Source organism: Falco naumanni, chromosome 8 (genome assembly GCF_017639655.2).
Source record: "Falco naumanni isolate bFalNau1 chromosome 8, bFalNau1.pat, whole genome shotgun sequence".
NCBI lineage: Eukaryota > Metazoa > Chordata > Aves > Falconiformes > Falconidae > Falco > Falco naumanni.
In genome coordinates, this window is record NC_054061.1 from 32,564,485 (window position 1) to 32,590,047 (window position 25,563).

General features: G+C 39.8%; 1 protein-coding gene across 2 annotated transcripts; it reads left to right on the forward strand.

The window, feature by feature from the left end:
- Positions 1 to 240: 240 nt before the first annotated feature.
- On the forward strand, positions 241 to 23,950 carry CFAP221 (cilia and flagella associated protein 221). Of its 2 annotated transcripts, XM_040604098.1 has the most exons (24): positions 241 to 423; positions 890 to 990; positions 1,991 to 2,077; positions 2,183 to 2,278; positions 2,760 to 2,860; positions 5,239 to 5,342; positions 7,455 to 7,614; positions 8,133 to 8,256; positions 8,344 to 8,455; positions 8,677 to 8,785; positions 9,371 to 9,458; positions 11,190 to 11,279; positions 13,060 to 13,155; positions 14,617 to 14,707; positions 16,327 to 16,454; positions 16,898 to 16,978; positions 17,987 to 18,094; positions 18,237 to 18,413; positions 19,881 to 20,039; positions 20,445 to 20,539; positions 21,091 to 21,180; positions 21,384 to 21,503; positions 22,873 to 22,902; positions 23,514 to 23,950. In XM_040604098.1, the coding sequence occupies exons 1-24, from the start codon at positions 285 to 287 to the stop codon at positions 23,635 to 23,637; spliced, it is 2,610 nt and encodes an 869-aa protein (XP_040460032.1). In that variant the 5' UTR covers positions 241 to 284; the 3' UTR covers positions 23,638 to 23,950. The 2 variants fall into 2 exon arrangements, with proteins under 2 accessions (XP_040460032.1, XP_040460034.1); XM_040604100.1 differs by lacking the exons at positions 241 to 423; positions 890 to 990; positions 1,991 to 2,077; positions 2,760 to 2,860 and having other exon boundaries at positions 2,191 to 2,278.
- Positions 23,951 to 25,563: the final 1,613 nt, after the last annotated feature.

Below are 25,563 nucleotides of genomic sequence, written 5' to 3' on the forward strand. Positions count from 1 at the left end.
GCCAAATGCCCCCAGTAAGCCTTAGAACAGATGAACATGGCAAAGTGCTAGGGCTTACAGTGGGAAAAGGGTTTCCTGGAATCACTCTGTCCTTGTACTTATCACACACACAGTAATCTACTTCAGTAGGAAGAAAAATAACTCCTGCTCCTAAATGTTTTTAGGCAGTATTAGGCAACAGATGTTACCAGTGCAAGGGAAGGCATTTTGATCATTGTTATTTTGATCTGACCACAGGTGCTGAAGAATTTTAGTACCATTCAGACTCTCATTTCTGTTCTAACATGGATGTAGTTCAATCAGCCTCCACAGAAATCACAATCGCTAAGAAATCCTTCAAGAAAATACCCAGTGTCCTTCTGGGCAGCCTAGTGGAGCAACCTAAAAAAAGACATGCTGTCCCCAATCACCTGCTGGAATCGAGTAAGTTTCTGCCTTCTGACTGTTCCCCCACCTTAGAGCAATCCTAGGAGGCACTTTGCTATTATTTTTCTTTGCAACTTGCAAGCAAAATGCCCATCCTGTTGCTTAAATTGTGTCTTCCTGTGAGCCCAAATTGTAGAAGAGGAGTCAGGAAAGAAAATAGTGGTTGTACTGATCCTGGCTGACTCATTTGGGCTGACTCAAGTTTTGGGGTGGCTTGTTGAAGCTGTGATGCCAAGACATAAACTGGCAACAGGATCATGGCTCAGCTGGGATAGTAAATGCTGCCTTAACTTTCCATCTAAAAAGTCATGCCCCCTTAACAGAAGAAGTAATCTCTGTCTCATTTTTTTCCTCTATAATGCATTGGGTACAACGTAAATATATTTAGTCAATGTAAGTAACAATCATCATGTGTATTTCACCTGGTCTCCTTTTCTCCCTGTTTTATTATCTGTCTCTGTAGAGATTTATTCAGAACTTCAGAAGAGCAAGGTTATACAAGCTGAGCCTGCTGTGTTACACTATGGAGGGTATGAAGTTGGAAAATGTCATCGACAGATACTGGTAAGTGTCAGAGCAGGGATCCTCTTGGGGGTCATAAGAGGACAACAGAAGCTGAGTAGACTGCTTGTGGTCATGAGGCCTTTTGCTCTATGGAGTCCTCCAAAAAGCAGCACTCAAAATCAGTGGCCCTGTGGTAACAAAAGAGACGGGTACCATGCTGTATACACCACTGTCCTTTGCGGTCTCTGCTCTACCTTTCTGTTTCCTGTGTCTGTGAGCAGTGTTAATGATATCTGACTTGCATGTCATAAATGAAGGATGCATGCTTTAACTCCATAAGAGATTGTTTTCAAAATGTACTTGGGCCATCACTGGGTCTGCAAACATGTTCACTGGCGGGAAAATTTTGAAAGCACCTCTGGCTTTCTGCCAAAAGCAATTTAATCTAAGGAAAGAAACTTGGTGCATAGGTTTAATTGTCTTTCCTTGTGAATAGTTTGGATATTTCCTTCTCTCTGTTTTCCCTTTGTCTGCCTTCTTTACGCATGTGGTGTTTTGAGGCAGTGGTTGGGTGATTATGGTGGACTAGGTTCTCCAGATATAATGAAAGTAAACAAGAAGCAGGAGGCTCTGCAGGCTGAACTGTCACATCCAAAGGTTTGTTGCTTTGTGATCCAAAATAAAACCATGGAATATTACATAATTTCTGTTGTTTCATACCTCTGTAAAAGCAAAGTCAATAAGTTGTTTCATTTTTTGTTCCTTTTGCACATAAACAAAACAGGACCAGAATTTGATTCAGCAGCAGCGTCTTACAGTAGTATCTTCTTTAGCAAAACTGTTATTCCTAAGGAATTGTCATTGGTTCCAATGAATAAAAAATCAGAATGCAAAGTTTACATACATTTCTTTTAAATTCAGAGCATATTCAGAATTATTTTTACTGAAGTAAAAATTATTACTTACAAAAAATGATCTTACAAAATGTACAGTTGGCATTCTCAACTGACCTCTTACATTGTAAAGTGTTTTGTGGTCTTGGCTTTCTTTTGTTCTACAGAAGCTGATAAATATTTCTGGTGATGTAACAAACCTTCACATAATACCACCCCAGACAAAGTATTTTCAGATCAAATACAACAAAACAGTAAGTGTCAGAAAGCCTTCACACTGCTTTTTGCATGCAGCACCAGTTTTGTGTCACGTAAGTGGCTTTTACAGGCCATCTGTTTTATTTTGGGTCATTTTCTAGCACCGGCTTGTCCCTGGCTTTTCATATGTGGTTACTGTTGACTTTTGTCCTGATGAGTGGCGCTATTACTATGACTGCATCCGAATTCACTGTCAGGTGAGGATTTATTATAAAATATATTTACATTTGTAATGGAATGAAGCAACTATTGGGACATGATGACAGTGATAAAGTAAAGGTACAGTTAATCTCCTAGAGCCACATGGATTTATTCCCAGTAAGTCTGGATTGGATAATTTCATTTTGAGCATTTAACATTTTTCTCTCTGTAAATGTCCTGGAGCTGTGGCTAAAATATCTTCCTTATTCTGTTACTCTTTGCCAGTAGATCAATCTTTGTGCAACTCTGATGTAATGTCTTAGCTGAGCAGGCTTTGAGGAGCTCTAGAGAGCTGCTGAAAGTATGGAAAGACAGATGGATACTGAAAGGATGTAGAATATCAATATCCTGAGGTGCAACACGGTGATGATCTTGAAGATGTTTTGTGCCCACTTACTGGCCAACTACTACAGAAACCTTTTCTTTCCATATTTATTCAATGTAAGAAACAAATATTTATCTCCCTTTTTTCTGCAGGGAGATGATACATTCATTGTTCCTGTGCATGCTTACCCTGCTGTGGATGTTGTAGAATTTCCATCATTTATAAATCTGTCTGATGTATCAGTTGGTCAGAGGTGAGTTAAGGATAGACATTTGTCCACATTTTGTGAGACATGCACAAAATCTGAAAAATCTGATTCCTAAAATTCCTTAAGTACAGCTTAACATATTGGAAGCTTTAAGGAAGTCAGCTGCCATCTGGACTGCAAAATAATTCTATATACGAACTGTTTCAGGCACTTGTTCACAGGAAAGTAAATGCTGTACAAACTAAGCATATACATAGATGGAACTGGGTTTTCAGTCTAAGTTGCTGCTGACTCACTTGATTCATCATGTGGTGAAGCAGTATGGCTGCTGTCCATAATCTGTACACTCCCAAGTGCTATGTCCTTTTAGCATTATTAAGTCCTAAGTGAATGAATCTTCCTTTCAAGATGAAGCATTCTGGAAATGAAGATATGGTAGATATAAGTGATAGCAAATACCTAACCTCAGTCCACAGATTGATTAGTCATTAGATTCGCTTCTTCTATTTAAAAATATTGAAATCTTCTGATGTGGAGCTCTAAATGGCACAGACTTCATCTTGCTCTGTTGCGTAGGTGTAAAACTGTTTTCATGAAGTTATTGGTAATAATTGTGAATAGGAAATGGGGAGGGGAAAAGGAGAAGGGAGATCCTGTTGATTAGGGTCTAGTCCTGTAGTATATAGACTATATTAGTTGTAATTATGGTGATCTGTGTTAGTGTAAAGATTTGAGTGAATTCTAGGAACTGAAGTTCTTAGCAGCTGGATTTTGTCTTAGCTTGTCAGTTGGAAGCAACTCATTAGTTTTACTGAAGCACAGAAATATGAATAGGCAAGGCACATACAAGGAAAATGCAAAATTCTGCAGTAATATGATCCCAGAATTGTAGAATGAACATTTGTGTGGTTTTGTTTATTTGCTTTTCTAGTATCCTTTAATCTGTTAAACTCTAGTGAGTCCATTAGAATTGATGTTACAGCTTTCTCACAGGACTGAACATAACTCCTGATTTTTTGGGTGCCTCTAGGCATGATGTAATTCTCTTTATTTGCTCCATTTTTGTAACAAGTGCTGAAATATACAGAATTTTCATACTCTCAGAATACAGAGAAGAGATTAGAAAGAATACAAAAGACAATTTTAAATAATAGGAAAAATTTTCAGCACAACAGGGATGCTCAGAGATGCCCCTGAGGGAATTTGGAGGAGTTCCTGGAAAGAAAACTGATGGTTTCAAACCTTAATTTTTACTAGTATTTTTCATCATTAGGCTATTAGAAAATTTCCTAAAAAATTAAAGCTCTCTGAATACATGGTACTGTGCAGAACCCAGGGTACTATGAGCTCAGTCCATAGCCCACTGAAGTCAATGGAAGAACTGCCTTTTACTTCCATAAATGTCAGATAAGACCTATATTTTACCACTCAGCTTTTTCCTTAGGTACAGAAGGTCCATCAGGCAACAGGTGACATAATTGTTTTTAAAGCACTTTGGCTACTGTACAAGCTGCACTGTCCCCTAAAACAAATTGCCTCCCCAGTCTGCTGTTACATCTTCTTTATGAACAGGTCATATTAAGGGACAGAAAAAAGGACTTTGCTGTTATCATTTCCTTAAGCATTTCAAAATGTGCTTTCCAAAGAAACACTGTGTATAACATGCATACTTTGCTAATCAGTAGGATAGGATTTCAGCCAGTTTACAAAGAACAGAAATAAGCCTGGGTAAACTGGTCTTGATTTGTAGGATGATATATGGTGTTACCCCACTGCTTTTGTGTTTCAATTTGGTACATGAAAATAGATACATACAAAAGTAAGACAGCTTGAAAAGATATGTGCTAATACCCTCACACAACCTGTGTGAGACATAAAGAGCTTTTATGAAAATCAGGCCGTGGTATCTTATTTCCACAGTGGTTAAAGCCTGGTCATTCTGATGTGTTGGAGTTTTCAACACTTTTGAAGACTGCATAGTCTTTCCTCATCGTCTTTCACAAAGACGGCCATGGAGAAGGCTGATTTCTGGTTCTGTACTTGTTGCTCCAGTTTGGATTGTTTGTACTAGCTAGGTACTGCAGTTTGTAAGAATTTGAGGATACATATAACTAACTTCTAAAATCTAAATTTTATAATTTTTTCTGTAATCAGATTATGTATGGGTAAGACAAAGTAAGTCAAGATGTAAAATATCCAGCATTCAAATCAAGATTTAGCTCTTATTTCATCACTGAGTGAAAGATCTGAAATATTTTGCTCTTTTGGAAAAACGAGGAATGACTATTTTCACATAAATAAGTAACCCATCCCTCTGAACACAGATAAATTCAGTGCATGTTGTGTATAATATAATTGTTCAGCTTGTAATTGATGATCAACTGTAGTTTCATTAATTTATTTCTTCCTTTCTCTCTTTTCAGTAAGGAGTATGTTATCCCGTTGCAGTGCAGCTGTCCAATAGATTTTGAATTCCACATCGATTTTATTCAGCCCCACAAAGCCTTCACTGTCCAGCCAACATTTGGTAGATTGAACTTATTTTAAATGTTAAATCTCTATTTATTAAATGTACTTACTTGTGATAGTGTATTCAGTGCTGTACAGAAAAAGCCTTTGCCTCAGAGTGTTTCCAGGTAAATGCAGGCTGATAAATATTAGTCACGTACAGCCTCATGGCAAATAGCCTTCTGTGGCCGGTAGATTTCTTTTGTCAATGCCCAGCTACCAACCTCTGGCAAAACATGGGACGTCCAAAACCATCCATCCAGCATTTGTCTTCTGTCTTTGCTGGTGCAGCCTTTGGAAAGGAGAGAGGCAGGAAGCTCAGCACTCACCTCTTTATCACAGCTTTCCCCATGGAGTGTCTGGCTTCTGCCCCATTAAAGGAACAGATATCTTTGTGGAATAGGTATGCATCATGTTGCTTGACTGGGGGCACAGAGGAAATAAAAATGACCTCTGTTCTATCAAACATATCCCTATACCTGTCTTCCCTCATGGTCTAGAAGAATTTGATGGAATTATGTCTGTTGCTTCAAGAACTGTTACAGTGATGGGCACAAAACACACTGCTGCAGGTGTTTCATGGCACAGCAGTGGATATTAGATTCATTCTAGATCTCTGTCTATGGGCTTTACAAGAGGCAGGGACTTTTGGCTGCAGTATGCTCAGCTATTTTCATGCCTCATGTTGGAAAGGGCTCTGTCTTGAGGCAGATGTAACTGTTTGCAGGTCAGTTGCTATCTTATGTAACAAATTTGCCAGGTGCTAGCAGGAGCATGTAAGTTTTCAGGTGTTCTGACAAAAATACCGAAGTGACTGAGACCTGGCTGAATAATTCACTTTGGCACTCTGGTCAGTCCCATGAAAATACATAAAGATCTAAATAAATAAAAATCTTCACAGAACTGGTGCTTACCGCCATTTGTGACACTGGAATTTAAACTTTGATTATTTATGCACTTCAAAAAAAGTTGCTATTGTTCCTGTATGTACAATGGTATGAATTTGCCCTGTCTTGTCAGACGGATTTTCATTCTTCAGGGGTAGTAAGTAGTTGGATTCCATCAATCAGATGTGTGGATCACAAAGATAAACTATGCTGCTGCCTTATTTTGTGACATTCTTTCAGGATAATATTCCTTCTTACTTTGTGCTTAAAGAAGTTTTGATATATCAAGGGAGGAAAGGAACAAATTAGTGTAACTAGGGAGAAGTAAAATTCATCAGGAAGTTTTTGGGGTTTTGCACAGTCATAGACAAAGCAGCTGGAACTAATTCATGCTTTCTAAGTTGGCTTAGTTATTGGGAGTATGGAGAACAAAAATATTACAGAAAAAAAACATTAACCCAGTAAAAACTAAGTCAGAAACTTTGGTAGCTAGAAACTCTGAGGAGCTGAAGGCCATCTGAAAAGGACTAAGAAGTTTCAGCTCCTGTTCAGGCCATTGTGCTCTGAGATAGTGATGAAATAATCTAACAAATTACACACACACAAAAAAACCCAACCCAACGATGAAACTAACTGGTTTTAACTGCAGGATGCAGAAAACCAGGCAATGGTCACTTTACAGATACGAGAAATTAGTATTTCTGATGATCTGAATAAATTCCTTGTTGCAGAAATGCATCAGGGCCTATATCCTGGGATTGCACTTAATGTTTAGGGATACGAAGGGTGGTTAAAGTGGTTGAAAAAATAATGGAATAGGTAATAAGGAAATAAGACCAAGTAGTGACAGGTAGCGCATCAAATCCAGATGATTCCCCCAGCTTGGAAGAGCACAGAGGAATATGTTTATAATGTTTTGCTCATGAAAGCAGGAAGTGCCAGAGATTTAAGACTGGCAGATGCAAGTGAAGAGTTTCTAGATATAAACAGGCAACAATTTTCATAACAGTAGGAAATATTATAGTTTCACTGTCAAATCTCTCTGCTGTTGCAAAATACCTTCCATTATCTGGCAATGGATATTTCTTGAAAGACACTTTAAGATTTGAAATATTTTCCAGGCCTGCTGCCATCCATTCAAACGTTAATATTGTTTTAAAAAAATGTAGTCCAGAATCAATTTCAGCATACTTAAGTGACCTAACATTAGATGGACTCTTACTGGTTTTCTCCTCTAATCACAGGAATCATTCCAGGCAATGGGAAAGTGGAAGTAACTGTGAAATACTCCCCACTTGAGTATGGAACAGCACAAATGACAATGCAGTTACGGATTTCACAGTTTCATTCAAAACCCTATATTTGTGTATTCACAGGAACATCAACACCGCATCTGGGTCTAATGTATGTGTGGCTGACAGGCCTTTGAGTATTTTTGCCCAATGCTAAAAAATTTCATGGATTTAGTGCCATTTTGCTGGAATCATTTTAAGCATTTGTATCTATGGAGATTTAAAATACAGTAATGTGTTTCAACTGTTAATACATGTACCTGCTTTCTTACATCATTTGCTCAGAACGCCCTTAATCTATGTGAAGTGAAACTGTACCAAAATAAAAGTAATGAGAAATTACATGTCCTTAAAGAAGTGTTGAGCATCCTCAGCTTCCATTATGCCTGCTCTATGTTATAATTATTGCTGAGGTCTTGCAAGATACAGGGGGTTTTGAGCAGTAAGATCTTTTGGGCTGTATCTAATTTTTTTGAACTCTAAAGATTAGAAAGTTTGATTCCAGTTGTAATATGGGAGAGAAATTTCCAGTCTCCTTCTATATCTAAAGGGGATGTAAATGCATGTACTAGACTTATATGCCATTTACAGAGTACTTATAAGAGCAATATCTGTCCTTTTGACATCTAGAAAAGAACATTTTGACAAACAACGAAGTCGTCCAGAGAAAAAAGCTGTGTCTGCAGGAAAATCTGTGGTGTGGAGAAGACACCAATTCAGCCAACCACGTTCGAGTCCTATTCGGAAAGTAAAGGTGTGAAGAGATAAATACACACAAGTACTTTTCTGGGCTGAAAATCTTTCATGTTTCTATTTCTTCCTATTAATTTATATCTCATAGGAAATTGAATACCAGAATCTGAGATTCCCCACAGACTTGTCAAATCCATATGCTGTAGCTACTGTTTTGAATCAGGAACCAGGCAAATTGAAGATTAAGGACTTGAAAGAAGGTAATGTAATTAAGCAGCATAAACTTGGTCTTTAGCGTTATTTGTAGGTTTCTGGTGAGGAACTCAGCTTCAGAATTGCTGAGGTGATGTCATTGTAGTCCTGTAAGAAGTCTCACCTTAGCTTTATGTATTAATGAATTCAGTTATCGTAATGGGTGGATTTCCCAAATAAAAATTCAATTTAGTCTGATGTGTGATATGGCCTTCTGATATTCCTGCAGCTCTTTGCCAAGGCACTGAAGGGATAAAAACAAGACAGATGAAGGAAGCCATATTTCACTTAAAAGTCAAACAAAATATTCAGGAAGAAGCAGCAAATTATCTGAAGTGGTAAGTGTTAGTTAACCACATTAACAACACTGGGGTTTGCTTAACTAAGGCCTCTATGAGTGATGTATGCAATATCCACTAATGCATAATTCTGCCATTTCATATCCTGATAGTTCTGGTTTACAGCTAAGTTACTGTTGGTTTACTTCCATTTTTTTCTCTTCTGCCTAAAAGCAGTCTCAGTAGTGATCCATACTAGTACCCAATGAGGTCTTTGATTGTATAATGGTTACATTCAGAAAGAAACCTGCTGAAAACCTTGTTCACCTAACCTTATTCTCAGGCATCTCATCTTGTGGCCTTGAGGGCAAGGGAAGCTTTTATCATGGTTGGCAATAAATCAAGGCTAAAATGTGTAATGGAGTGAACAGAAGTGCACATATACATCAAACGGCCTAAAGCAAAACACTTAAATTGTGTCTGTAAGCACACTGTGATTTCATTTGCAATCCAGAGATCTACCTTTATGCTGAATGTTACAGACCTCTAGATGCCTTAGGAAGAGGGTAATAAGTCTGTTAGTCTTTAAATAAAGCAAACTGTGCATTAAGTAAAGCGTTTTTCTTGCCTCCACTGTAAATGCAGGCAAGTTCATAAAGGCAAAGATCCAATGTCTCTGGAATTTAAAAAAGAGATTCTTGAAAACCGACGGAGGGAAGAAGAGCAGTACAAGGTTAGTCTTTGTTGTTTTTTCTATAAATCTAAAATCAAATTTATATTTTCAGACTACACAGTGCACTAGTGAATTGTATCGAGCTCTCTGTGTCTTCAGTTTTTCTTTATACATCAGTGCAAACCTATACTAGCTGTACTTCTTACTGCAGTTATATCTTTATTATGCCTGTGTATCACTGTTTCTGAGGTGGTTTTATCTTGGAGGTAGATGGAGAGGATAAGTTATTAATGGAAATGTAACGAGATATTTGCCCAACCTAGCAGATTTGCACCCAGCTGCATCACAGTGCAGCTTTGGAGTGTAAGTCTGGCAGCATCATGGCAGCATCCAATCTTCTGTTTCTATTGTACCTCTCTGAAGAGCTAATGTCCTGAATTGCTCACAACCAAAAGCTAAACCCGGTCATTACCCTCACACAGAGCCATGGGGAAATAATTCATCAGGTTGTTCTACACCTTTGCCCCCCCTCTCTTTGGTTTCCTCCAGTCACCCCAGACTGTGGGTCATGTTCCATGAGGGTGACAGCAGCAATACCTGGTGGCAGGAAATATTTCTCCCTGTATGGCACAGCCCTCAGGGACAGGTGGGGTTTGTCCCTCTTATCCTGCCTTCTGGACATTCAGGTAGCTTCTGACATCCCACTGACTTCCAAGGAGCTGTTTATGGGAGTAAAATTATTTATAGATAGGGTAAAGGCTTGATTTATACATTGAATTAGGCACTGTGAATTAATTTAAACATTGTATTTAATACTAACAAAGGAGGAAGTCAGCAAAAAAAGGATCTAAATTGTGAGATTGTTGTATCACTAAATCAGATGTATGTTAGCTTTGTTTAAAAACATTTATTTACTTACCTGTTGGCCATAGGGGCTGTGGAGATCTCTGGTGGGTTTCACAGTTGCCCCCATGCATTTCTGACCGAGGCGTATTTTTGCTCATGCTGTCAGTTTGTTCACCTTGAATGTCATGAGGCCTCACAGAATATTTATTATCCCTCCATCATTTATTTGCTCAAGCAGCCACTATGTTATACAGCCTGGGAGTGGTTGTCCTGGAGACCTTTAACTGGTCTGTCTTCCATTGTATTAACTAAAATCTCAGCCCGTGAAAATCATGGGACTTTTGCCCTACAGAATAACCCCAAGGTCTTTGTTTAAGACGTAATGGTATCCGGGAAATGAAACCATAGGTAAGGAGGACTGGGATGGAAGAGGCATGATGAAAAGAAGCACTGGTATTCATCCAGCATGCCTGAACACTTTGAGAGGATCTCAAAGAGGTGAACTGATATCAGTAGTAAACTGTTTCACACATGAACAGATTGAGCTGGCACCATTGGAAACCATGACAGAGATGTTCACAGAACATGGGAAAGCTGCAGGAAATTTCTGTAGTGCTGTCATCTGGGAAGATTTGTTCAGGTGCTAACTTATGCTGTTGGTTCTGTAACCCCTCTCTTGCTGATTCTGGCTATGCAAAGCAAACTGTGTTTCATTAGGGCAGAGATCTGGTTGAAACTCAGACCCAAAAAGACATTATTTTACTTTGTTTGACTTGCTCAAGGCTTGCAATAATCACGCCCTAGAAGGGAATGAAGTCTGTTTTGTCAAGCTCCCTGCAAACGTTACATTGTAAGTGAGCTCCACTATTTCACTAATTGTCAGGGAGGAAAGAATACACTAAATGTTTTGTACTAATGTGATTGTTCATCCTGGCGACAAATTAGATCCAAAGAGGAGATCCTATCATAGAACAGGAGTTTCAGAGGAATGAAGTAGAAGTTGCTTTCAGACGTGTTATCCGCCCTGTTGACCAGGTTTGTTTATGTGTTTTTATTGCCTGCTATATGTTATTATCACCTACTAAGCTAACTAAGTAAATATTTGACACTGAATACTTTTCCTCCTAATATTCCTATTTCCGTGTTAGTGTCTTATTTCCCATTTTACTTTTAGTACAGTAGGGCAAGCATTGTGCTACAACTTAGCTTCTGATGTTCTGATCTAATATGAGAGACAAGTGGAAATCTGCAGGCCTAACCTGAGATTCATATTGCTTGCTTCTGAAAGGTCTCTCAGGAGTAGTTTTCTCATGCCTAAACCTAAGGTTAAGCATATCACAAGATTTGCAACCTTTACTTGCAGCTCAGACTGACAGGAGCCTTTCTGGTACTTAGATTTTTTTTGTCCTTCTCTGTGGTGTAAGGTACTTCCTAAGATCCATTTCCTAGGATTATTGAGCTACTAAAGGAACTTTGAATGTTAACAATATGAACTGCTGCCTTCTTGAGGAACATAATAGCTGTGGGAGTTGGTCTGTTGTTATACACCTGTTACAAAGTGTTGAAAATTGTTTGGTGAGGCAATTGGTGAGATTTACTTGTGTTCAAAGAGTGTTCCAACAATTTAAGGCATTAGAGACATCACTTCTGCCTCAAGTATGTCCAGAGCCAGACCTCACTACATGTGAGGAGGTTATTCTGAGAAATTATCATTCTTAAGTTTACCCCAGCCTTTTGCCCTTCTGTAGTATGTGCTATCAGCCATTATTGGAGACACAGGATACTGGTTTTGCTGGGCCCCTGGTCTGAGCCCCTACAGCTATGTCCCAACTTGACATCTGTGCGGGATGAAGTGTGTAATCAATAGAGACCTAGTCCATTCATCCCACTGTCTGACTGCCCACGTATTTGTCCTGGTTTTGGCTGAGGCAAAGTTAATTTTCTTCTTAGTGGCTGGTGCAGTGTCGTGTTTTAGCTTTGGTGTGAGAACAATGCTGGTAGCACATTGACACTTTTGGTTGTTGCTAGGTAATGTTTATACTAAGGCAAGAACTCTTCAATTTCTCAGACCCTGCCAGTCAGAGGGTTGGAGAGGCACAACTGGGAAACTGGGAGGGGACATAGCCAGGACAGCTGACTCGAACTAGCCAAAGGGATATCCCATACCATATGATGTCATGCTGAGTACATATAAGCTGGGAGAAGGGGCAGGGTGAGGCATTCAGCATTACAGTGTTTGTCTTCCCAAGAAACCATTATGCGTGATGGAGCCCTGCTTTCCTGGAGATGGCTGAACACCGGTCTGCCCATGGGAAGTAGTGAATGAGTTCCTCATTTTGCTTTGCTTGTGTACACAGCTTATGCTTTACCTATTACACTGTCTTTATGGCAACCCACAAGTTTTCTCACTTTCACTCTTCCGATCCTCTCCCCCATCCCACTGTGGGGGGAGTGAGTGAGCAGCTGGGTGGGGCTTGGTTGCCGGCCAGGGTTAAACCACAACAGTCTTGCAGTTAAATCCTAGTGTGTGGTTTTCATTTGTGTGGATGCAGACCATGCTACATTATCTCTGCATTCCCCGTACTGTATCTGCAAATATTTGGTGATTACCTCCCATTAAGCCCTACAGTAAAGGCTTCTGGTTAAATGCCAATACTGCAAACGTTTTCACTTGACTTAATTCCAGTGTTCAGAAATAACATATGGATTCAGGCCAGGTATTGGCTTGGGCTGGAGGAAATTCCTCCCTTGTATAGTTGTAAAAGAGATGTCCTTTTTCTTTTCTGTTTCTTTTTTTAAAAAAAATACCATGCAGCATCCAGGTGTCCATCCCACATTTGACTTGCTCCGTAATGACACTTGGGACAACAGAAACAGGATGCTGAGGAAATTCCAACAAGCAGCATACAAGGTAACGTGAACAACCAGAATGCAGTGTGATGGCACGATGCCTTGGAAATAGCACAAAAGAACGGGCAAACTAGCACATAAAGAGTCTTCACAGCTAGCTAGGGATTTGATAGTTTGATAAATACATCCCTACTTCACCAGGAAGTAAGGATCTGGAGTAAGTTTTGCATTTGCTGGTGGTTCTGCTGGTGCTTAGTATTGCAATCAATACTGAGCAAATGCAGATAAATTTAGGGTTTTTTAAAAAGTAAAAAATATTTCTGCACAAAAAAGAGAAGATTTCAAAATGCATATAGAATACTGTGCCCAGTTTTGGCATCCCAGTCATGAAACACATCAATAAGCTGGATCATCAGTGTAGAGCCACCAAGATGGTCAGGGTCTGGAGCACTCATTCTGTGAGGAGACTTTGTCAGGACACACTTACTCAGCCTGGAGAGGGAAAGTGGAGGGAGGGAGCAGCACCTTCCAACATGTCCGAGGACATTATTTGTGATGGAGCCAGAATCATTGCAATGGTGCGTGGTGGGAACATGGGAAACAATGGTCATAAATTCAAATAAGAGAGGCATAGACCATGTGTAAGGAAAGCCTTTTTCACCATGAGGACAGTCAATCATTGGAGCAGGTTGCCCAGAGAGGCTGTACAGTCTACATCCTTGGATGTTTCCAAGACCAGACGGGATAAAGCCCTGAGCAACCTGGTCTGATCTCATCACTGACCTTGCTTGGAGCACGAGGTTGGACTAGGACCTTCTAAGATCCCTTCCAATGTGGAAGATAAAGACTAACCAGTAAAATCACTTATCTCATTGGGTTTAAATATTATTATGCATCTTCATGGCTCTTTTCCCAGTAAATCTAAATGTAGCAAGCAATATGGAAATTTCATGCTCTCCTAGTATTTAGTTTAGATACTCTTCTCCAATCCATTCACAGTATTAGGCTCGATACGTAGGTCCTGAAATGAAATGCTCTTTCCTGTATTGCACAAATAAAGAGGTGGCTAAATGGCCCCTTCCAGTATTAAAACCTACGATTTTTCATCGTTACCCTGCGATATGTGGTGCTAGGCAAATTGCACAGTGCAGGTTACTACTTATTCTTCTCATTCACAGAGCCCCAAGTATTCATATGACCCTGATCAACTGACTGTTTACCCATTGTTAAATCTGTATATACCAGTAGACACAGCTGAAGGATCTAGCCAAAAGAAGTCTGACCTGTAATACTAAATGGTTTGAACTGGTTTTGTTGTGTAACGGCACTGCAGAGTTGAGATCCATTCTTCATCTCTGCTTCCCCATTTTCTCCCTCCTGAACAGAAAACAATAGTAAAAATTCTGAAATAGAGATGTCTAAGTCAGCTCTGTAGAATAAATACAGTTGTAATGTATGTATATTTCTCTGGCTATACTTAGAGTGTTTGGCTTAATTATAAACTTTAAAATCATTCTCTCAGATTGTGATTCAGATTCGGCTAAATCGTTTACTGCTTCTATTCCGTGGGCTAACCAAAGAAGCCAGAGGTTTGGAGGAAGGCTCTGTCTCTGGTAAGGAGTAGAAGAACAAGTTGGTATTTGTCCATGAATTATGATAATTCAGGTTGTACTGCAGTGTGTCAGGTGCATTACATATAAAGGTAAAGACAGAGTTCTTACAAAGGAGTCTTCCAGCAAAAAAGAGAAGTGTGACAAGGTAGAATCATAGAATAGTTTTGGGGTGGAAGGGACCTTTAAAGGTTGCCAATTTGAACCCCCCTGCAACGAGCAGGGACATCTATGGAAGGGACCTTTAAAGATCTAGTTCCAACTAGTTCCAGGGGCAGGGACATATCTGTCACTAGATCAGCTTGCTCAGAGCCCCAGCCAACCTGACCTTGAATGTTCCCAGGGATGGGGCATCTACCACCTCTCTGGGCAACCTGTGCCAGTGTTTCACCACCCTCATCGTAAAAAATTTCTTCCTTATCTCTAGTCCGAATCTACCCTCTTTTAGTTTAAAACTGTTACTCCTTGTTCTATCACAACAGGTAGGAATGGCTGTACTCAAAATACATCTGTTTTTCATGCACATTATTTACCAGATTTTAAAAATGTGATTAACTCTTCTTAGAAACCTTATGACTTATCTGCTTAATAATAGGGCAGAAGTTGTGGATGGTCCATCACTGGAAGTGTTCAAGGTCAGATTGGATGGGGCTTTGAGCAACCTGATCTAGTGATAGGTATGTCTCTGCCCCTGGAACTAGATCTTTAAAGGTCCCTTCCAACCCTGCTGGAATAACTTCTGTGATTCAACTTAAAGAGCTGAGGAACAATGAGAGGGCAGATGGGACTATATGAAAAACAGAGAGGTGGGTAAACAGATCAGGTGGAGCCCAAGAGGTTCGAGTCATAGGTTAAGAGGAGCTTATTGCATGGGGGGGGTGGAAGATGGAAAGACACCTCAGTATGATGAAGGCAAGATATCTGAACTCAGTGAAATGAGACAGTAGGAAGCATGAGATACATGGCTAGGTGGCCTGTACTGGGTTGAGTTTTCCTCCTTATTGGTTTCTCATACAAGTGCTTTCAAGCAGTCACTTTTCAGTGAGATGGAAGTGCTGGCTTGGAAGAGTCACTTGTTCTTTAATAGTCATAGAATGAAACTGACCTTGGATGGAAGTCACAGTTGGGTACACTGGGGACAAAAGAGAATTTGTGTCTCTTATTTCCCACTCCCTTGTACACACACCATTTGACAACTGCTGAAGCACCTTTGCATGTCAGGCCTTTTCCTGCCTCTGCAAGTTGGCACTTGTAATTCCTAGTATGCAGGACCTGCAGAGATGCTTCTGGTAGAAGGTGAATGGCAGTTAGTGTAAGAGAGGCCTTCCGACTTGTTTCTGCCTGGCTGAGCGGAATGAGTTAGAGAACCATGCTGGAATGAATAGGCTGTAATGTCCTTTTAGAAAAGGGGAAATTAGATCTGTCCGCTAGTCAAGGTATTGTGCCTGTTATCTTGTAGATAAGGCATTCAAAGCCTTTAAGAAATATTACCTTACTTCTTATATTAAAATTACTAGACACATCTGTCTTAGGAAGATGTTAAATATGTCTTGATTCTATTTCTGAAATGGTGTATTAAGATATATTACAAAATCTTTGTATTTGCTTTCCATTCATGACAGAAAGCAGGAGTTTCAGCAAACAAAAGAAGAGTGAAAAATGTGAGGGCTTTTCTTCCAGCATATCTGAAGATCGTATATTGCCTTTTGAATTCCCATTTTACAGTTCCCATGAATTGCACCGTGACTTGGTAAGTATAGTAACTGAAATGGTAACACTCAAGGCAGAATTTTGTTGAAGACACTGGCCCAAGACCTAGTACTGCCTTTGTTAAAATTTCACAATGTGATTGGTGCTCTGGGGTTCTGACAAATTAATTCAGGACTTCAGATTTTTTGAGGGTACTGCTGAAAGCAGTAAAAAAATTAAAATCTTTGCATTGTCTTAATTGCATTTTAAAGTTCTGATTAATACATTAACGACCAGAGTTAGCTAACATCCATGATTTTGCAGAATAAAAGAAATGAAAAAACCCTGAAATGCTGAAGTCCAAGAAAGGACAGGAGAAATATCAAACAAAATGTTTGCATAATTATTTCCATATATTTTCAAGTAGCTGTGATGATGGATTGCTGCCAATGCAAAACAAAGTGCCCACCATATTACTGAGTTTTAAATACTGTATTCTTTCAGGCACCTGATGCTCTTGGCCTAGTTCCTATCGAATCTGTAGATGTGACAGTCAGACACATTCTTCCTTTTTATGATTTGAAGGTAAGTCAGTACAGCTCCCTCAACTGTATCATGATTTTCTTCCAGAAATCCAGTTGGACACGTTTTCTGCCTGATTCAGTGGCCCCAGTGTGTAGCTCAGTAGAAATGTTGCCTTAATATGGCTGTATGATTAGCATGCTTTTATTAAAAACAAATCTCACCTGTTTCCATAAGTAACAAGCTTATAGTTGGCAATAGTCCCCTCCAGACAGAGAGGTGAATCACCTCAGCCAAAATTATAATAACTCAAGCAACAAAAATCCTTCTATGAATGATGATACTGCAAGCCCTGCACACTACACAGTTTTTCCTTTGGTTTTACAGTTTTATAAAAGCGACATTGTAAAAGGGTCCTTCCTTTTACAAAGTAGTGGAAGTCTTCTGTTTATTTGGCATCCTGTTCTTCATGCTTAGTTCCTTCATTCCTGTATAGGAAATGGGAACTTCTCCTTCTTGAAATAAGTAATGTTTTTTCAACTTTGTGAGTACAGAAACTTTTTTTTTCCTCCTGACTTCTAAACCCTTTTCTCTCCAATTTTTGCATAGCAAAAGTTCAAATTCTGCACCCCATCCCAGTAAAAATATTTCCTTAAGTTTGAGTCAATGCAGATTTTGGCTCAATGTCCACGTTCTTTTTTTTCAGGTGGTGTAGAAGTCTAGAAGCTTTCTTGTAGTGTCTTTTCCCCTTATTACGCATTGGTTCATCTGTCAGTGTTATGTATATTACTTAACACAGCTTTTCTCCACTCCATTAAGTACAGTATATTTGATCAAGAAACCATTAAATCCATGCTCTTTCATAGAAAAGAATGGAAATATTCCTTTATGCACACACCCAGCTTCTCCTGGTGAAGTATGGGTTCTTGAAGTTTTGTTCATATACCATGTTCCAGAATAGTGATCCAAGTATCTTTTACCACAGAGACGTGATGTGTCTGTGATGATCTATGAGTTAATCAAAGTGATTATTGTCGTCTCCTGCAGCACATTTTTTTTCTTTGCACTTAGGTTCCTCAGCATTCCAGCATTATGAAGTATCAACCATTTGATACACACTATGCGGCCACAAGTTACAAGCCTCGAAAACTTTCCCGACCACTGAGGCAGGGAGCCCAGGTAATGAATCATCTCAAATACAAACTTGGCTGAAGTCACTCTCCACCCTACATTTCTACATTATTTGTTTAGTTTTGTCTTGACATTTTATACCAAAAAGCTTACTACACCCTGAAAACCTTTGATGTCTGTGTTTTTCAAGGATGAGTTGATTCAAGTAGTTGCTTCTCCTGAGGGGCAACTTAACCTGGTCTCCCAGAGGATGGATTTTTACAAACCATCTCCAGAAGATGTAGAAGAAAGGAATATCAGCCTCTTAAAACTGGTTCCTCCCCAAGCTTTGGTCCACCCTACAGAGAGCAACCCACTTCGCATTTTTGTAAGTAGGAGTTGACTACCACAAAGAACCTAAGAAAGAAGGGGAAAAGTTGTTTGTTCTATCAGAAGCCTGATGTGGAATTGGTGCGCAATTTTCTTACTCAGATTGGTATATAAAACTACCCAGAGTGAGAGTAATCCTTCCAGGTGCAGGCCCTGGTAGGTAGGAGTCACAGAGCTCAGCCCACAGAGAGGGGCATGGCTTCACTTTACAATGGAATTTGATCTGTTTAGGGCAGGGGATGATAAGGCAAAGTTGCCAATGATGGCAGAGAACTGGAGACCCTTCCAGTCTCACACTCCATAATTGGTCACTGATCCCAGGATTCCCTGGAACACCATGGGGCCCCTCACTTCTCCATTTCTTCCCCCATTTGGATGTTGGAAGAAAAGCCATGATCTTGTCGTCTCAGTCCTTCTATAACCTCGTGCTCTTGCCCAGGTAGATAGAACAGGTGCAGCCTTGTCCTTCTGTTCAACTAGGGGACTGCAGTTCTGCCTGATCCTTAGGTAAACTGAGAAAAGTGAAGTCAAACTCTTTGCTCACAATGCATCCTGCTGCCTTAGAGTTTCCAATAGTTCTCATAGCATACCAAAACTACATTTCCAAACTATTAGGCACAGAGATTAAAAAAATTACAACCACATGTGTGGGAGGTTTTTATGTTATTTAATTGTCATATAGATTATGCTACTTGGCACCAACTACGGAAGTAATTTCCTGCGCAGTGCAGTACAGCCTGAAAGTCCCCGAGGTGTCTCAGAGCAGGAAGAGCCAGCTGTATAGCTCAGTTAAGTGCTGTGCATGGCAGCATCTCCAAGCCAGCATGCCACTGTGCCTGACTTGGGTGGCTCTGTCTGTCAGCATTACTTAGATTCAATGGCTCAGAGCCTAGTGTGCTAGTCTGGTGATCTTGGCATAACATATATGGCATAGACTTGCCCTCACTGCATGCAGCCAGGACTCCAGCGGACTTGCTGATGAGATCCTCTATGCATCTCTTTCATTCCTCTGTTATGTCAGTGTAAGAACCAGACACAGTCCGATCCTAAACTGCCCAGCGTTAGAATTCATTCAGGAACAGATGCTAGTGCAGTGAAATAGCTGGCAAAACGCTCACTAGCTTCCACCACAGCAAGGCCAGTTTGCATTCTTGGATTTTAAATTGTTCAGACAATCAGCAATGAAGTTTGGAATAATCAGGCAATAGTTTTTTCTTCCAAACCTGGAGACAACACCTAAATTGCTGTATTTTAGACAGCAGAGAACATGGATAAACCAGGCAGATTATGGGTCTGTGATGACAAGAGACAGGAAATGAAGGGTCACACGGAACAGAACAGTCACAATGAGACAAAGGTGTAAATCTGGGGAGACTACATTAATTGTAAGAACTGAATTTTCATCAATTAAATTCTTTATGGTGCTCATAACAGGTTTTAAAAATAATCCTTTCTTTGTTTTTAGAACCCCACACCAGGATTAGTTCCACTTTTACCTCCTTTGGCCTATTCTGAAACAAATATTGAATATCATCTTTGTCCTCATCCAAAATATACCTTTACCAAGGAATGCCCCAAAGGATCCTGTATTCCAGTCACACAAAAGAAATTTCTGCATCACAAGGTATGGCCCTTTGGGTTTCTTGTACAAGTACCTGGCTTCTTGATATCTTCTTGCTGAGAATTTGCTCCAAGGAATGAAAAAGGAAGATGAAGAGTCATCCTAGATAGAAGACATTTTCAAATATGAATTATGCATGCACCTAAATAGTCAGTACATGGGTCAGAATAACTTGTTCTTGTTCAGCTTTATCCATGTCTTTTATTTATCCCTTAGTATTTCTCTGCTCTTTCCTTCTTTTTACCATCTACTTTATTTTCATGACCTTGCAGTGGAGGTAGCATCTTTTAAATATGGAGAACTGCAGCTCCTCAGATTCAGTTCTCAGCCAAGAAGTCAGATGCTCTGTCCTACAAGCCTCTGTCCCCACTGCATTATGTATTAGAGGTCTGATGGCTGTCATTTCAGGAAGTGATTTGCGGAGTAATGGAATGGAGAAGATTCTTACCAGTAGTGTATTCCACTTTTTCTAACACTCCGACATTGACAAGTAGAACAGCTAGGTAAGAAGGAATTTGAACATACAGTGCCTCTATCCTGCACTAGTTTCTGCTGTCTGTTACTCCATTTGACCAGTAACTAGTCCCACAGATAAAAGTGAGCCTACGCGTGCAATTAACTGCTGCTCAGAAATCCAAAGCCGATGGGGAAAACCCCTACTGACCTCCTTGAAGGGTGGGTGAAGAACAGTATAAGTAGAGGAAATACCTAGCCCTGGAAGGAGAGTTACAGTTGGGACTTTCAATAACATTTTTCCTGAATGCTTTTTGATTCAGTGCTAGAAGACCCTGGGAGGTACAAACCCTGTCTGCCCTGCAGCAGTATGAATGGTAAAACCTTTAATTATGGGTACCTGCACCCATCTGGTAGCTAACATCTCCCGGGCTCAGGTTCCCTCATATCACAGCAGTTTCTGGTGTACTCAGATTTTCCAGGAATATTTAAAAGTACATAATTTTCATTGTAACTACAACTACTGTGTGAAGCTTCAAAATATAAATATTTAGTGCAGTTGCCATCTGCCCATCTTAAACTAATACCATTTCCATCACAGGGATCCTTACAGTTTAGATATGCTTCCAAGAGATGTACCACCAATGCTGCATGGCTTACCTGAGAGAGACAGGGAGAACATAACTGACCAGTAAGTTTCTCCTCTATTTTGTATTCAGTGTGATTGATTATGTCTTAACCACTTGTATGAACGTGTCTAAACCTGTACTGAGAGATCCTCCAAGGCAAAAGCACAAAGTCCCTCTTGCATAGAACGTACTTTTGTTTTTTGTTGGCTAAACCCCACTTTTTAAAGGATAAAGCCCAATTCTTCTTCATCTTGCAAATTTTTAGGGAGACAGATGAAGCTGAGTTCAAAATGATTCTTACTCCAGAGATGGTGAGAGCTCTATTTCCACAAGTTGGGGAAGCACTATCAGAAGAAGGCAAAGAGAAATCAGCAAAAAGAGAAGGGTAGGTATCATTTGAAATTAGGGAAGAAGAATGAGAGGGAATCTGAAGACAAGCATCCCATCCAGATCACGTAGAAAGTCATACTGAGGTGATGTAGGGGCTCCATCACAAGTGGGATACAGATCTGGTACTTTGAGCAGATTTGCACTTCAAATGTGATTCTCTGGATTAGACTGCAGAAAGCAGCTGTGAATGTGACACACTGGCCAGGATGTCTCTTTGACTTCAGTTTTATCAATGTGAGCTAAATTTGGCACTTTTCTTGCCCTTACAGAGATATTCAGTGTTCTTGGACCAGTGGCTTTTGATTTTCAGTGACCGTTTTTGTTAGATATTTACTAATGCTGGCAGAGCAATAAGCCCTTAGAATCTCCCCTGGCATGGTGCTTTTTTCTCAGGCTTTTCCTAGGAGTGGGTCACATTTTCTCTCTGCTGTCTGAGCTTCACATTCCACCAACACACAATGTGTTTTAGGCATACAGCACAGCATGTAAAATAGCTTACATTCATAAACATAGATTTACCTTCTCCCTAAAATGTTGTGAACTGACCACTGTAAGGGCCAAGTTCTGCCCTATGCCTCCCGTACTGTCAGGCCAATGTCCTGATTTTGCAGCTCAGCAGGAAAACCCTGAGGGGCAACCTGAGGACAAGGAAAGCTCTGAGAGACAAATGGGTCTTTGATGGTGTTGATGATTACCACCGTGGTCTGAGATCAGCATTTCCCAGTTCTATGGGGCAGTTCTATGGGGCTGGAAGCAGAAGCGGATGAACTGTGTGAAGCCTGGGGGTATGTGATGTTGCAGGAAGGATGCAAGGAGGTATATGAGCTCTTAAGTGGGACACTGAGGACAGTGGGCTTTAGCAGTAGGCAGTATGGGTAGGATACATGGTTGCAGAGCAACAGAGGAGAATGTGCTGAGTTCTAACCCTGTGTTTTCACAGATACCTTGTGTGACTTGGAGCAAGTCAATTAATCTTTATGTCCAACAGTTTGCCCCCTCTTTAAAGTGATTGTGATGTGGCTTAGATGTCAGGATGTGCATAATAGCCTGGAACTTTCAGAGCTATCAGAAGATTTGAATGTCTCATTTTCTTTAATTTTAGAGGGAAATTATTTGATTGACATTGAAATCCTATGCAACTGTCAGCCATTAAACTTAAAAACAGTGCTGCATATTATGAGCTCTCTGACAAAACATTGATTGCTGTATTGTGATTACTACAGCATTGATTGAAAATAATTTGCTCTAAAAGCACAAATGTGTCAGACTAAGTGCTGTTTTTTGCATGTTATGACACTATGCTTGTCAGAACATGGGCATTTGGGCTGGCTTGTGTAACTAAAGGGTGGCCTTTTTCTCCACAGTGATACAGTGTTGGATGGTGCTTTTCCTGGGTAAGTAGTTTTATAATCATAAGGATCTTTCTTTTTGAAGTTTTAGATGTTTCCTTAAAAAATAAAAATGCTTTTCTGTATTAAACACCTCTGGGTATTTATACTTACTTGTTGAAACCTTCCCTATTTGTTTGGCTTTGTAAAGAAGGAAACGAAGAATTATTAGTAAACAATGAAGCCTCAATCCATTTTTTTTGTCACTGGAAGGTTCTTTGTTGTTATCAGTGGGGTGGTGTTTCACCAGATGACAGATATCACATTGCTCCTCTCCAGCCGTTTCAGCATTTTATCCTTAAGGCAAATCAGTTTTTCATGTGGATGCTCTAGTTCTGGCCATTGCAGCATATGTTCCTTCATAAATAAAACGTAAAACTCAGTCTGGTATGTGTTTACCTATCAGATGGTTAGCTTTACTAACTGGACAAGCCAAAAGTGAATGTTCTTTTCACAGTTTCATTCATTTTCCATTCTGCATAAGTAATGGAATACCCTCTGTGTTCATTTTAAAAAAAGAGAGGAATGATGTGTGTCTCTTCCTTTGTTTTTGTCAGCATTCCTAAGTAGCTCCCCCAGCTATTATAAATACAAATGACATTTTAAACTTCTTGCAGAGACCTGCACAACCATCCAGATGGACATTTTCAACCCCAAAACAACGAGCTCAGAGAGAAGGTTCAAAAACATGTGGAGAAAATGAAGCTGAAAGCACTTAATAAAACCCTTATTCTGGGATAAGAGTAATTTTACAAAGTCCATGGCTTGGCACTGTTTATCCTGTTAATGTGTGAGGCCTTCTATGTCCCACCTACATGTATTTATGTTCAGTGAGGTCAGCAACATCTTATGCAGAGAAGAGAACCACCAGTAATGCCACCTCTGCCAAGGACTCGCTTGTGATCATTACCCCAAACAAAGTAATTGCTCCAGTGAGAACCCTCAGCCACATACCTGCTCATTTTGTCCTGGTGTGAAGGACCAGAAAATGACAGTACTACCATGTAAAATAGTTTGGTAATTAATTTACAGCCCACTGGTTTCAAATAAAATGTGAAAAGTCTTCATGACCAAATTATTCTGATTTTGTTTTTTTAGTTATGACCTGTCCTTGAATTTTTGCAGGTAAGTCACTACATCTCAGTCATGACTGTAAATCATACATTTGAGACTTTTAATGAAAAGAAAGACTTGAACACAGTTACTGTCTACAAAAATAATGTCCAAGCAGATCTCATTAGCTGTTCAGGGGGTTAATTTAATGCACGGCTCTTTTGGCAAAAGGGTGCATGGATTGGGTTGATGAACTCTAGAGCCCTGTGAAAGCCCTGTAATGCTTGGAGTATGTTCCTCTAAGAAATGAGATTTCTTCAGCATATCACCTTTCAGCTGAGATGTCTCCTACTTTCTTGTGGGCAAGCTGGACATCAGACAAAATTGGTTTTATCTGCAGTGAGTTGAGGGCTCATTTTGAAGAGTGGTCCAGGCTATTTGCACTCCAAAGCAGATATCCTCTGTACTAAAAGGCATGTAAGGTGCAGCAATACATAGTACGTTTCTAGGAGCCATACTTCTTTCCAGACATACTTAAAACCCCTAAGAAAAAAAGTTCATTTCAGAGAGAGATCAGTGTAGACAAACTGTAAAAAGCCCAGGGAGATAGAAAATGAAAAAGTAGGCTGAAAATAAAGCTGCAGAATAGTCTGTATTATACTAGTGACATACTATCTCTACTCACTTCAAAGAAATTAAAAGCTGTTAAGTTTCTGCTAACTGTCTAATCCGCAAGGGATCGTTCAGAATGCAGGTCTGGATATCTGCAGAGTTTCTCTGACTACAAACAACTGCTTAAATAGGTACACATTGCTTTTTTCCTCTGCAAGTCTTGAGGAAAGCATTTGATCTTCTAAGAGGCACAACAAGAATTGAGCTGTTTCTTAACATGACCATGACAAAAACATTCACATTTCATACAGTGAAAGCATTCACAGTTCATAATTCACTGTTTAGGTTAAATCAAGCATAGATAATTCTTAGAAACTGTTATTCACTAGCTAAATTTCAATGTCTAGTAAAGAGGGAATAGATGTTCAGAAACAATGGTGATTAACCAAGGTTGTTCTCTTTTTGTTACAGTAGTATCCTCTTTCCTCTCTTCAGAGTGTCCTGGTCATCCCAATGGAAATTAGTCATGCTTCTCCATTCTCCGATGGTAGACACCACCAGCCTTCAAAGAAATGAACCTCCTTTCTATTAAAGCGATTCTTCTTTCTGTGTTTTAAGGTTTTTATGGGCCAGGTTTCAGTGTGCAGAGAAGGTAAGAAAAAGGTATTACTTTGCCCTAAATCATTCCTAAAATCCAAAGGGACACTTAGTAATGCATAGACCTCTGTGCATTATCTCTCCAGGATACCCCGTAGTATGAGGCTGACTCTTCTCAAGGTGATAAGCAATCAGAGACGATCCAGCTGTGTCTAAGAACGAGAAATTTGGCTAAATAATTGAAGTCTTAGGTTTTAATATATGAGGCCACTTAGGTATTCTCCTAGTTGACTACTGAACACTTTCAGAAATGGGATATACACTATAAGAATTATAACCTACGGTTGGTGGTTATTCACAGTTCTATGCCTGTGCAGTGTTTTATGAAAAGGACTGAGGTGTTAC

Excerpts from the sequence above, each read along its gene's own strand:
- CFAP221 (XM_040604098.1), top strand. The coding sequence starts at position 285 with ATGGATGTAGTTCAATCAGCCTCCACAGAAATCACAATCGCTAAGAAA. Across the intron at positions 991-1,990 it reads AATGTCATCGACAGATACTG|AAGCTGATAAATATTTCTGG; the intron begins GTAAGTGTCAGA and ends TTTGTTCTACAG. Across the intron at positions 20,040-20,444 it reads AGAAATTTCTGCATCACAAG|GAAGTGATTTGCGGAGTAAT; the intron begins GTATGGCCCTTT and ends CTGTCATTTCAG.